The sequence below is a fragment of the Bos grunniens genome, chromosome 10 (genome assembly GCF_055505025.1).
Source record: "Bos grunniens cultivar Pamir isolate PY7600 chromosome 10, Bosgru_T2T1.0, whole genome shotgun sequence".
Taxonomy (NCBI): Eukaryota; Metazoa; Chordata; class Mammalia; order Artiodactyla; family Bovidae; genus Bos; species Bos grunniens.
This window is the reverse complement of record NC_141174.1, coordinates 100,501,163-100,514,276: the sequence shown is the minus strand read 5'-3', so window position 1 is coordinate 100,514,276 and position 13,114 is coordinate 100,501,163. Positions and strand designations below refer to the sequence as shown.

General features: G+C 38.1%; 1 protein-coding gene across 12 annotated transcripts in view; it reads left to right on the top strand.

The window, feature by feature from the left end:
- Positions 1 to 13,114, top strand: part of EPB41L4A (erythrocyte membrane protein band 4.1 like 4A) — a 293,459-nt gene that overhangs the window by 169,498 nt on the left and 110,847 nt on the right. For all 12 annotated transcript variants that reach the window (XM_086323340.1, XM_086323337.1, XM_086323334.1 and 9 more), the window contains 3 exons: positions 7,103 to 7,200; positions 8,383 to 8,503; positions 11,118 to 11,205. In XM_086323340.1, the coding sequence (XP_086179466.1) occupies positions 11,176 to 11,205 (30 nt within the window). In that variant the 5' untranslated portion in view covers positions 7,103 to 7,200; positions 8,383 to 8,503; positions 11,118 to 11,175. The remainder of the gene's footprint in view (positions 1 to 7,102; positions 7,201 to 8,382; positions 8,504 to 11,117; positions 11,206 to 13,114) is intronic.

Sequence of the window (13,114 nt, the reverse complement as noted above, 5' to 3'; positions counted from 1 at the left end):
CAGCAGTGAAGACCCAGCGCACGGCACCCGCCCCCCACCCCCACCACCACCCCGCCCCGCATACACACAAATTAGGGAGGAAAAGACCATCTTGGAGCCCTGAAGATAGATCTTCCAGGTTAAGTCAATCCATTAATCAGAGCATCCTACTACTATCCTCTAGCCTGCATTTCTTGAATTTGCACATCAAGACAGAATTCCCTCACTGAGTCACCCTTCGTTGAATAATATGTGGGGCATTGTTGTCCAGTGCACTGAGGACCCATGAAATTTAGTAGTGACCGAGAGAGCTGTGGTTTCAGTCCTCTGGAGAGAAAAGACAGAGAATGAGTGAGTGAAGGAGTCTGCCTGTTGCTTTGCTGACAAACCTTGTGGCTTCCCCCTGTGGCTCAGTGGTAAAGAATCCACCTTCAATGCAGGAGACTCAGGAGATGTGGGTTCGATCCCTGGTTGGGGAAGATCCCCTGGAGAAGGAAATCTCAACCCACTCTGGTATTCTTAACTGGAAAATCCCATTGACAGACTAGCCTGGTGGGTTACAGTCCATAGGGTCACAAAGACACGACTGAGACACTGATCTTGTTGCCATTGAAATTTTAACTCTTCCTAAAAAAGAGAATCATGTTAGTTCCAAATAACTTGTTCATGATGAATAGCTTCCAAAAATAAGCGTTTGTTTTTTAATATTTTATTGTACTTTGTGAGAGATTGACATTAAGCTTGTCAGTTTATTATTATTATTATATCTGGTAATCCATATTCTTCTCTTTGTGAAGGCTAGTGTGTTTTAGCTTCTTTATGGGTTGAGTGACCTTCAGTTAAACATTCACTTCCGGGGTCCCTGTCTCCTTCTAAGTGAAGATAATGATCCTCAACACATTAGATTTGAGGCATGGATCACATTCCAGTATGGATGCAGAAGAAATTTGTGACCTTTAAAAGACTATCCAAATATAAGGTGATATTACAACTCTTTGCTCTTGTATTTTTATCATCAGTTGTAAGCTGCAGAAATGTTATTCCCAGTCTTTGCCATATTCCCTTGATAGTCAGTGGGTGTTTTTCTTTTTCTTAAGCCATGCATGCTGTTTCCCCCTCCCCCTCATGTTTACTATTATGTTGTTATTTAAACATTCCCCTCTGTCCAGCACATTGTTTTATCCCAATGATTAGGCTTCTCTGTTGGATTCAGAGAACACTCCTCCTGTGTAGGCAGGCAACCTCTTCTCTCAGGTTTCCTGGTGTCACATTCAGCTGGCACCAGAAATCAAGCTTCTACTTGTCCCCACATCTTTCAGTTTACTCAGCCAGGGTCTTAAGTCATGGGAAGGTATGCTTCAAGCTGCATTGGTATTCTTCAAGCATTTTTGGTTGTCTTTGGCCTCAGAACCTCCTGTTTGGGCTCCTGAAAGAACGGTTTCTCTCTGCCTCTTCTTTAAGCAAGTCTCCTTTGCCTGTTCTTCTCATCCCTGGCACTTGCTGAATCATCGATGGTCCTTAGCAGCTTGTACGTCCGGGGTGTCAAGTCAGCTCTTTTCTGTGAACATCACATAAACAGAAAACTGTGATGCCACTATTTCAAGTCCTCCTCTTGTGTTGTACTGGTTGTACTTTTGTGATGAGGGAGGCTGGGGTGAAAGATGGAGGACCCCCCACTCCTGGGGCTCTTAATCTCACTGGGGTGACAGCGCATATACACTAGTGAAGTGAAGTTGCTCAGTCGGGTCCGACTCTCTGCAACCCCATGGACTGTAGCCTGCCAGTCTCCTCAGTCCATGGAATTTTCCAGGCAAGAGTACTGCAGTGGGTTGCCATTTCCTTCTCCATATACACTAGTACAGTGATTTATATTAAAAGATAACAAGTAACTGTTTTATGCAGATATTGCTTTGTACCAGACTATGTTCTGGATCAGCATTATTTTTTTCGAGTAAGGGTATAATATAACTTGGGTCATCATATAATTTGCTGTTCAAACCCTAACACTTGGAGCATGATGAGAAAAGTTCTTAATAATGGAGAATTTATAACAGGCTTAAGCTAAAACTGTCCTAGGCAAAATGGGATTTATCTCCTTAAAACCAGAGATAAACAAGGACTCAAACATCCAATCATAGCCTTAATGGAATGATGTAGAAGGGAAGACCTATCAACTCTAAATCTGTAATTTAAATAAAGAAAGTGAAGTGAAAGAGAAAGTCGGTGTCTGACTCTTTGTGACCCCATGGACTATACATACAGTCCATGGAATTCTCCAGGCCAGAATACTGGAGTGGGTAGCCTTTTCCTTCTCCAGGGGATCTTCCCACCCCAGGGATCGAACCCAGCTCTCCTGCACTGCAGGCAGATACTTTAAATAAAATAAAATATTATATTGTACACTAAGTCTCATAAATGGACAAAATTAGTTATGTATATTAAAAATAAGCCTTGAGATAAAATAAAGTGTTTAACATGTAAAAATATGATTTTGCTGTGTCAGAGATTTCTCTTATATAAAACTAATATGATGCTTGCTATGATAGAGATTAATGAAATTATTAGTTAAAAAGAGTTTACTTGTCTTCTTTGATTTTAGTGAATTTTAAAAAAGTAAAATGGTTTAAAGGTCTCCAGTATCTTTAAAAGGCAAGCTATCCAGGGAAATTTGAATAGATGTCCTTTTTTTTCCTTTTTTTTTTTTCCATAAATTTCTCAGAGACAACTTTGTGACCCCATGGACTGTAGCCTGCCAGGCTCCTCTGTCCATGGGATTTTCCAGGCAATAGTACTGGAGTGGGTTGCCATTTCCTTCTCCAGGGGATCTTCCCAACCCAGGGATTGAACCCGGGTCTCCCGCATTGTAGACAGCCACTTTACCATCTGAGCCACCAGGGAAGTCCTTCAGAGACAACAAAGGATGCTAATTTGTCCCCATATTCATCCATCTGTCTTTCTGTTCATTCTTATATCCATCAAGTCAACAGGTATTTACTGAGTACTTGTGTGCTAAGCCTGAGATACTAGAAATATAGTCATTGGTGGAATCTGGTTTCTTCTCCTTTTTATCTGCTTGTTTTTCTGCTCTGTTTAAGCTCTTTGTTTTCTCATCTCTTTGGTTCTCTTTCCATTTCTCTCTGAAGCAAAGTCTATAGAATTAGGCCCCTCAATTTATTTGGCAAAAGATGTTTACTGTTCAATCAAATATTGTAAAAGTCTTAGTAGAGCAAGAAAAATATGCATCTATGACCCATTTACTCAAAAAAACAAAACAAAAAAAAACCACCTCGGGAAAAGAGATTCCAAGTTAGCAATTGAGGAAGGGAGTGAAGCTAACACAAGTTTCCAGTAATCTATAGTAATCCTGGTTAAATATCTTTATATTTTTGCATTTTAGTTCTGCTAATGTTACTTTACTCTGCTTTTCTCCTCTTCAAGAGGAACCCAGATGATTATAACAAAGTGGATTTGATGCTTAAGATGAGCATTCAGGGAATGGAAAGTGTTTAAGTAGGGCTGGAAAAGTGATTGCAAGTTAGGGAGTGGGGGTAGTCATTAGTTAATGGCAAGAGATTTGGCTCAAGAAGTAAGCAAAAGTCTTACAATCTATCTTAGGGATCTTGAACTTTATCCTGAAGGCATAGGGAAGTCTCTTAAGTTTTGTTTGTTTTGTTTGATTTGTTTTTTTTTTTTTTTTAAATCAAGGGAGTAACATTATCCCATTTACTTCTTGTTTGTAAGAGAGATAAGTATGATTAGTGACAGGGTTGTGAAAGTTTTAGAAATGTTCTGGTTAGTTACCCAGACTAGGAGATGGTGAAAAGTGTATAGACCCCAGAAAACAGATTTTGTGATTGAATGTGGGTGCCATGGGTTACACATTGTTCTCGGTTTCCATTACCTGAGAACTATGGTGACGTTACTGAGCGGTGGGGAAACTGCAGGGTGTTGAGCAGATTTTCACTTAAGCCTGTGGGTACAAATTTGATCAAATCCTTTACAATTATGCAGTGGAAGTGAGAAATAGATTCAAGGGATTAGATCTGATAAACAGAGTGCCTGAAGAACTATGGACTGAGGTTCATGATATTTGTACAGGAGACAGGGATCAAGACCACCTCCAAGAAAAACAATGCAAAAAGGCAAAATGGTTGTCTCAGGAGGCCTTACAAAGAGCTGTGAAAAGAAGAGAAATTAAAGGCAAAGGAGAAAAGGAAAGATAAACCAATTTGAATGCAGAGTTTCAAAGAATAGCAAGGAGAGATAAGAAAGCCTTCCTCAGTGATCAATGCAAAGAAACAGGAAAACAATAGAATGGGAAAGACTAGACATCTCTTCAAGAAAATGAGAGATACCAAGGGAACATTTCATGCAAAGATGGGCACAATAAAGGACAGAAATGGTATGGACCTAACAGAAGCAGAAGATATTAAGAAGAGGTGGCAAGAACACAGAAGAACTATACAAAAAGGATCTTCATGAACCAGATAATCATGATGTTGTGATCACTCACCTAGAACCAGACATCCTGGAATGGGAAGTCAGGTGGGCCTTAGGAAGCATCACTACGAACAAAGCTAGTGGAGGTGATGGAATTCCAGCTGAGGTATTTGAAATTCTAAAAGATGATGCTGTGAAAGTGATGCACTCAACGTACCAGCAAATTTGGAAAACTCAGCAGTGGCCACAGGACTGGAAAAGGTCAGTTTTCATTCCAGTCCCAAAGAAAGGCAATGCCAAAGAATGCTCAAACTAGTGCACAATTGCACTCATCTCACATACTAGTAAAATAATGCTCAAAATTCTCCAAGCCAGGCTTCAACAATACATGAACCGTGAACTTCAGGTATTCAAGCTGGTTTTAGAAAAGGCAGAGGAACCAGAGATTAAATTGCCAATATCGCTGGATCATCGAAAAAGCAAGAGTTCCAGAAAAACATCTATTTCTGCTTTATTGACTATGCCAAAGCCTTTGACTGTGTGGAACACAACAAAATGTGGAAAATTCTCAAAGAAATGGAAATATCAGACCACCTGACTTGCCTTCTGAGAAATCTGTATGCAGGTCAGGAAGCAACAGTTTAGAACCATACATGGAATAGCAGACTGGTTCCAAATAGGGAAAGGAGTACGTCAAGGCTGTATATTGTCACCCTGCTTATTTAACTTCTATGCAGAGTACATCATGAGAAACACTGGGCTGGATGAAGCACAAGCTGGAATCAAGATTGCTGGGAGAAATATCAATAACCTCAGATATGCAGATGACACCACCCTTATGGCACAAAGTGAAGAAGCACTAAAGAGTCTCTTGACGAAAGTGAAAGAGGAGAGTGAAAAAGTTGGCTTAAAGCTCAACATTCAGAAAACGAAGATCATGGCATCTGGTCCCATCACTTCATGGCGAATAGATGGGGAAACAGTGGAAACAGTGGCACACTTTATTTTTTTGAGCTCCAGAATCACTGCAGATGGTTACTTCATCCATGAAATTAAAAGATGCTTGCTCCTTGAAAGAAAAGCTATGACCAACCTAGACAGCATATTAAAAAGCAGAGACATTACTTTGCCAACAAAGATCCGTCTAGACAAAGCTATGGTGTTTCTAGTAGTCATGTATGGATGTGAGAGTTGCACTATAAAGAAAGCTGAGCACTGAAGAATTGATGCTTTTGAACTGTGGTGTTGGAGAAGACTCTTGAGAGTCCCTTGGACTGCAAGGAGATCCAACCAGTCCATCTTAAAGGAAATCAGTCCTGAATATTCATTGGAAGGACTGATGCTGAAGCTAAAACTCCAATACTTTGGCCACCTGATGTGAAGAACTGAATCATTTGAAAAGATCCTGATGCTGGGAAGATTGAAGGCAGGAAGAGAAGGGGACGACAGAGGGTGAGATAGTTGGATGGCATCACCAACCCAATGGACATGAGTTTGAGTAATCTCTGGGAGTTCATGATGGACAGGGAGGCATGGCATGCTGCAGTCCATGGGGATGCAAAGAGTTGGACATGACTGAGCAACTGAATTGAACTTCTAGAAATTATCAGAGTAGCATTTAAAATTCTCTCACTAAAAACTTTATTGTGAGCATTTGGTAAAGAAATACTTACGACAACTGACTTTTATAGTTAATTTCCTGTGCTTTCTCTTGTTCCTTTCCAATGACAGCAGGAATCACCTTGTAAATAGAGAAATCACAAAAGACAGCCTAAAGTGAGAGAGAAAGTGAATGGTGGTGACTGAGGATGGCATTGACTGTTCATTGTATTGGTTCATAAACCTTTCACATCCGTCACCCACTGGCAGAAAGCCTGAATGGAAGGGGAAGGGGAAAACCTTAACGGTTGCATAACATCCTGATTTAGAGAGTTCTGGGTCATAATTGCTACTGGGTTCCAGTTCTAGTTCTGCTACATAACTAATTGTGAGATCTTGGACAAATTTTTTTCATCTCTTTTTGTCTGTTAACTTGTTCATCTGCAAAATGGAGGTAAAAATGGTACTAACCTCATTTTTTAAGTCTTCAGTTATTATTATATGTGGCACTGTTATTATAAAAGGTTTTCTTTCAGCAGATGGAATGAGCAAAGCCTCAGGTAATGGGCAGCGAGGGCTGATGGAATTATAATGACCTTTCTGTCCTGTATCCATGATTTTAGACTCGGTAGGGAACACATAGCTTATTGAGTGTGTCCTTGTAATATTTTCATTCTAAGGAGAACATGTCATAGTGGCGGCAGCAGCGGCAGTGATGAGAATGGTAAGAATAGCTTGTGTGTAACATCCATATCCACCTAATGAGGTATAGATACTTCCTGGTCTCACTTTTACCATTGAGGAGCCTGGTTGTTACCTGAAATAGCCACTCAAGGCAAACAGCTAGTGAGTCCTGGAGCTGGGATGCAATCCATCTGGTTGAACTTGAGACCCTTCACTCCTTAGTCACTACCCTGATTGCCTCTGCAGTGTGTTTAAATAGTCCCTGTTCCCTCAATAGCCCCCTCACAAAAGAGCAAAAATCGGCTTAATTTTCATTAAAGGCGACAGGTTTGAGAGTCTGAACCTTCAGATCACAGTAGTGGAAGAGATTATTAATCTCTCTTTTCTGTTTCTCTTTTAGGTATCAGTTTTTCTTGCAGGTGAAGCAAGATGTCCTTCAGGGCCGGCTGCCCTGCCCCATTAACACTGCTGCTCAACTGGGAGCGTATGCCATCCAGGGTGGGTTTCACTTAAGCAGACTTGCTTCAGAGGTCTTGAGAAGGATGTTTGAATTTTTCTTTTTAAGCAAGTTTATAAACTAAATGACATTTTGCTAAAAAGAAATTGAATTTAGTTAGAATTCTAGGTTTAATCAACATGCTCTCAGAAGAGGTGAAAATGAAACTGGTTACATATCCCTGATAGTAGTCCCATGGAATTTTAGCCATAGGAGTGGCATTGATTCTTGACTCAGTGGAGAGTCTGAAAATCTGTTCTGTTCTACATTCTGCCTAAGTTGATCGATCCGTCATAGTTGCTGTGTCTCAGAGATCCCACTGATTCCAGGCGGCTGCTGTGAAGATTCCACATGGGCAGGTGCCATCACCAGTTTTATGTGTTGCCTACAGTCAACACCCATTGTCCATTAGCTCTTGGCATCAATGTGGGCACCATATTGAGGGGCAGCTCCAGGCTGCATTGTCGTTTTGGAGGCTGAATCTGAGGCTGTCTTCTATTTATAATTACTGAGCCCTTTCAAGGAATCAAGCTAGATATGGGGTGATGAGACAGTATGTTAAGGAACATACTGTGTAGTTCTTGCAGACCAGAAACAGTCTAGAAAAAATATTCCCAGAAAAATGCTGTGTAAATGAACTGGGGAACTGGGTTGGGCTTGGAAGCTGATTAATGTAGGAAGAATTTTTATAAGCATAACACAGTGAATTCTCTGGTTTCATTTTGTTCTTTGTGTAAACTGTAGTGGGGTTACGTGCAACATCGTGTTGTATTTCCATGACCATTATTTGGGGCAAATATGTTTTGAACCACATGCTTTATCTCTTGGTGTTCTTGTCAGAGAGAGGATCTGGTTGTTTTTCACCTCAGGCATTTCCATTATATGTGCTTTAAATTCTATTTACAACATTGTACTTCATATAAACTGGTAAGAATAAGTTAAATGAAAATGATAGTTATAGTCTCACAGAAAGCAAAAATGTTATGATTTTTAGATAAGATTTTGTTTATATTCTCTATATATGCTCATCAGAGTTGTTTTAAACTAAAATTAGTCACCTTATATAAATTTATTAGTAAAGCATTTGAAGAAAATATTTAAGCACGATAGGCATACTTTTATTCCTGTATTTTTAGGTATATTATCCTAAAATAGAAAAAAATTACATTTTGTTTCTTTTTTAGCTGAACTCGGAGATTATGATCCATATAAACATACTGCAGGCTATGTGTCAGAGTACCGATTTGTTCCTGATCAAAAGGAAGAACTTGAAGAAGCTATAGAAAGGATTCATAAAACTCTAACGTAAGAAGCACATCTTATTAACAATAATCAGCACATTTTATTAACAATAATCAGCATTAGAGCCTCAGAACTTCATTTTATAACTGGACATTTATACTCTTTGACCAACATGTCTCTGTTTCACATACACACACCCCTCCCTTCCCTCAACTTCTGGTAACCACCATGCTAGTCTCTGTTTTTATGAGGTCTCCTTTTTTAATTCCACATACAAGTGATATATTTTACAGTATTTGTCTTCATCTGTCTTATGTCGTTTAGCATTATGCCCTCACAGTGTATTCATAGACTTGAGAGAGTAGATTTTAAATGTTAGCACAACAAAAATGATAGCCATGCTATGATGGTAATCATTATGCAATATGTGTTTAAATATATCAAATCAATATGTTATACACCTTGAACTTACATAATGTTATATGTCAATTGTATCTCAATAAAGCTGGAAAAAAAAAGAATCCCACTTTACATTGCATCAGCGATTATCTTATGCTATTGACAGGCTTAAGAAAAGTTTCTTATTCTATGTCTTGAACATTTTTCTTTTTAAAGGTTTTTTTTTTTTTTTTTTTTTTTACTGCTTATAACACTAAAATGCTCATAGGAAACCCAGACAATTTAAAAAGGAAAAAAATAAGTGTAAAAGAGTAAATCCTAATACTTAAAGTCAGTGTATTTTTAGTCAGTGGCCTTTCAGATCCCTCTCTATGCATAATTTCCCACAGAGAAAATTTATTTTGTATGAAAATTTATTTTATTTAGATTTATGTATGTATGAAATGAAATATATAAATGTATTTATGTATGTATGAAATACATAAATGAAATCATTCTGTTCATACTATATTTTACAATTTTATATTTTTTTCAGTCACCAGTACCTCATGAAATTAATTTTTTTAAACTATGAACACATTTTATAGTCACAAAAGCCTTAATGTATTCTGGATTTGCTCTGTCTTAAGTATGCAAATTCTTCACAGTTACAAGCAAACCCTTATTCAGTCTTTAGCAATGAATCTGGAGATCATGACACCAGTGTGGCTTTTCAAAGGGTATTATATTAACACCACATGCACTTCTGAGAAATACACACACTCCACGAGTAGGATTTTCAATTAATGACCTGCAGCATTGAAGTTATAATTTAATTATAGTTATTTTGTTAAATTTCCTATACTGATTAACTTTGCCTTTATTGCCTCTCATGTAACTTTCCCTCTTGAATTTGCTTGGTTTCAGATCTACCATACTTAAGAGACGAAAATGTAGAATTAATCTGGTCAACAAAAAAATGTTTGCCTAAAGGATTTGTTTCAATGAGTAGCAGCAGAAATTGCAATCAGAGAAACCAGGCTCTCTACCTTGTATTCTAGCCTTTTTCTAGAGTCCTGCATTATAAGGTTTCACTGAAATGAGTGCTGAAAGAATGCCTGTTGCAAAATTATGAAGGCCAGTGTATTTGGCACATTCGGAGAATACTAATTGTGCTAGGAGTTCTCAAGTATAATTTTGTTTTGAAATTATCGAGGAGCTTTGGCAAAGCACCTTGTCTGTTTTATGTGATGGCACTGACAGCATGGTGGTTACTTTTGAGAGGCTAAAGCTCAATCAGTATTTGGTAGCTTTTTTGTGTCTAATTTGTGATAAACATTCTTCATAGATTTCAAAAGTATTGCATTGCTGGGTTTTCCAGAGTACCATGGCTGAAACATGGGATTGCCTTGAAGTAGTATTTTTTAATATTTAAAAACTCCTTTTGTTAACCATTAAAAATCTCTTTCTCACTCTCTCTCTCTCTCTCTCTCACACACACACACACACTCCTTTTGTTAACCATTAAAAATCTCTTTCTCACTCTCTCTCTCTCTCTCTCTCTCTCTCACACACACACACACACACACTCCTTTTGTTAACCATTAAAAATCTCTTTCTCACTCTCTCTCTCTCTCTCACACACACACGCACACACACACACACACACAGAGTTCCACTTAGCTGTGGAGATTCTTGGCAGATGCTTATCCTCATTAGGAAGGAATGCTGTTTTCTGTATATTATCACCAATGAAGAGTTAGGGAAGACTTTAAGAAAAGTGACAAGCATTTTGTATTAAGAAAACGACAGATATTTTTGCAGTTTCTGAAGAACTGCACATGTGCTCAGGAAATGCTGTTGAGCAAGGTTGGTTGTTGAGGAGCCCACTCTCATTCTTCCCACCACTGCTCTCCTCCGTTTACTTCCCGATGGAGAGCTGCTGGAGCATAGAGACATTTTACTCTTTGCAAAGGGGTGTGCTTTTTCATGTGAGTGCTTATATGCTCAATAATCTCTTTGGGGTTTCTGAAACTGAGACTTTTTAATATGTGTGGAGCTATTGTAATTGGATATAATGAGCAAAACTAGATTTGGTAATACTTACAAGTATCACCTCAGAATATAAAATTTTGTCACCAGGAAGGCAGGAGGTTTCTTGAAATATGAAGGCTTAAGTTTGCATTAGCACAAAGGATTATTTATTTTTCCAGTGAATATAGTGAAAATGGTTTATATTCCCTGTGAGCGCAGTAGCTGTAAGTAAAGTAAGGCTGTTCTGTTTTTATGCTGAGTGCAGGGGTCAGGCTCCTTCTGAAGCAGAGCTGAATTACTTGAGGACTGCCAAATCCCTGGAGATGTATGGTGTCGACCTCCATCCTGTCTATGTGAGTAACATTTAATTAACACAGAATATTTTAAGCTGATGACATTTTCTTAAAAAGTCACTGAAACTCCCAAAGGAAAGCAGCAATCCTGTTGTTTAGTGAGCAGATGATGCTTTTTCATCTGTGTTTTTGAACATAAAGAATCTTTTGCGTTGTTTAAATCCTAATGAGTTTTGCATAAAAGTCTGTGATTGTATTTCCATGTGTAGAAAACAATTAACTGGCTTGAAAACACAATCTGGATAATAATTCCAGAGGGGTTAGCTAAACATCAAAACGGTTTTAAATTAGTCTATAATTGATTATATTAGACAGAAAACAGGAGGATTTTCCAAAAATAGAGTGTATGGCTGAAAAGCATTCATAAAATCACCTGCATGGCAAAGTAGACTTTAGGCAACAGTACATGTGTAACTATTGGTGGTTCTATGTTGGATGTTCAGGTGTTATCAGTATTAGGGTTACTGCCTACTGTAGTTATTGCCATTGTATAAATAGGAACATTTTTGCAGATTTTCTTCAGTGGCTGATGAAAGCTTTCTGAATAGGATCAGTGGACACTTACACTGAATCTGCACTGAGTTTTCTGGACCAGGTCTTCAACTTTGAGACACTTTTCTCAGGTTACCAATTGGTTCTTCTATGCCCATGAGACTGGAATGTCATTGTCTTTGATTTTGTGAGTTTAGTTAGCAATAAACAAATTTGATTATTTGAGAAAGTGAATCAGATGTTTTATTTACATGAAATGAATTGCTAAAGGGTGTATGTAGATTGAATGCTTGTCAATTGAATTATGGACTCAGAACTCAGTTTTTAAGAAATCCTGATAATACTTACTATAATACAGGCACTAATTGATGTATTCATTTTGTAATATGTCTTTTGCTCATAAGAGTCTCAGAGTTTCCCAAAACAAATCATCTCATTTTATTTGTAAAAAACTAGAAGCATCCCTGTGTATACTGTTAATATGGCATGAAAGTTACATATTTGGTAGAAGTAGTTGTTCCCTGATAAATTATAATCTAATCTCATTAAACCATTAAATGCTCCATCCTACTGTCCTTTAAAACTTCTTCTAAAACTTTATGGAATACTTCCCTTTTTCTCTTCTTGCCACATTAATCTTGTTAGGTTTTCAGTTTTTTAAAAAGTATATTTTATAGGGAATGTATAAAGAGGGTCTTCTGTAAAATACCTCTACGTTTGTGTAATGTTTATCCTAATTCAAAAAACGCGTTTTTTTGTGAGAGGTGGAAATTTATGGCAAATTAATCAGATTCATTAGTATCTTCCATACATTGCTTTAAAATTGAATTTTTAGAACTAAAAATAGGCTACAGCTGATTTTCTTTGAAAATATATTTATCTTATGTTCCTTGGGAATTTGGCTTTGCAGGCTGTTATTTGACCTTAGAATAGAAAAAAAAAAAAAAAAAATACAAACTCAATTCCCTGTTTGGTATGCACTCTGTGACATTTTCAATTCAGAATCCCATTTTCTTAATTGGGATTTCTTATTGCCTAGAAATGAAAGGTTTCAAGTCTTTACCAGAAGAGATCGTATTTTAAAATTTTTGAGCAGTCTTAAGTCACAAATGAAAATAGAAAGGCGTATGCTGGAGACCTCAGAAAACCATGCAGGTGGCTGACTGAGGTTTCTAGGGAGGACGGTGGTGAACCAGGCCTCATGATCGTCCAGATCAGAGAGTAAGATCAAGATAAGTGATCTTGAAAAGGGCCCTTTAGGGCAGCCAGTGGTTATCAGTTCTTGGCTGCTCAGGAGAATCACCTAGAACATTTATGTGTTTTTGTTACCTGGATTCCATCATTGCTGCTGCTAAGTCACTTCAGTCGTGTCCGACTCTGTGCGACCCCATAGACAGCAGCCCACCAGGCTCCCCCG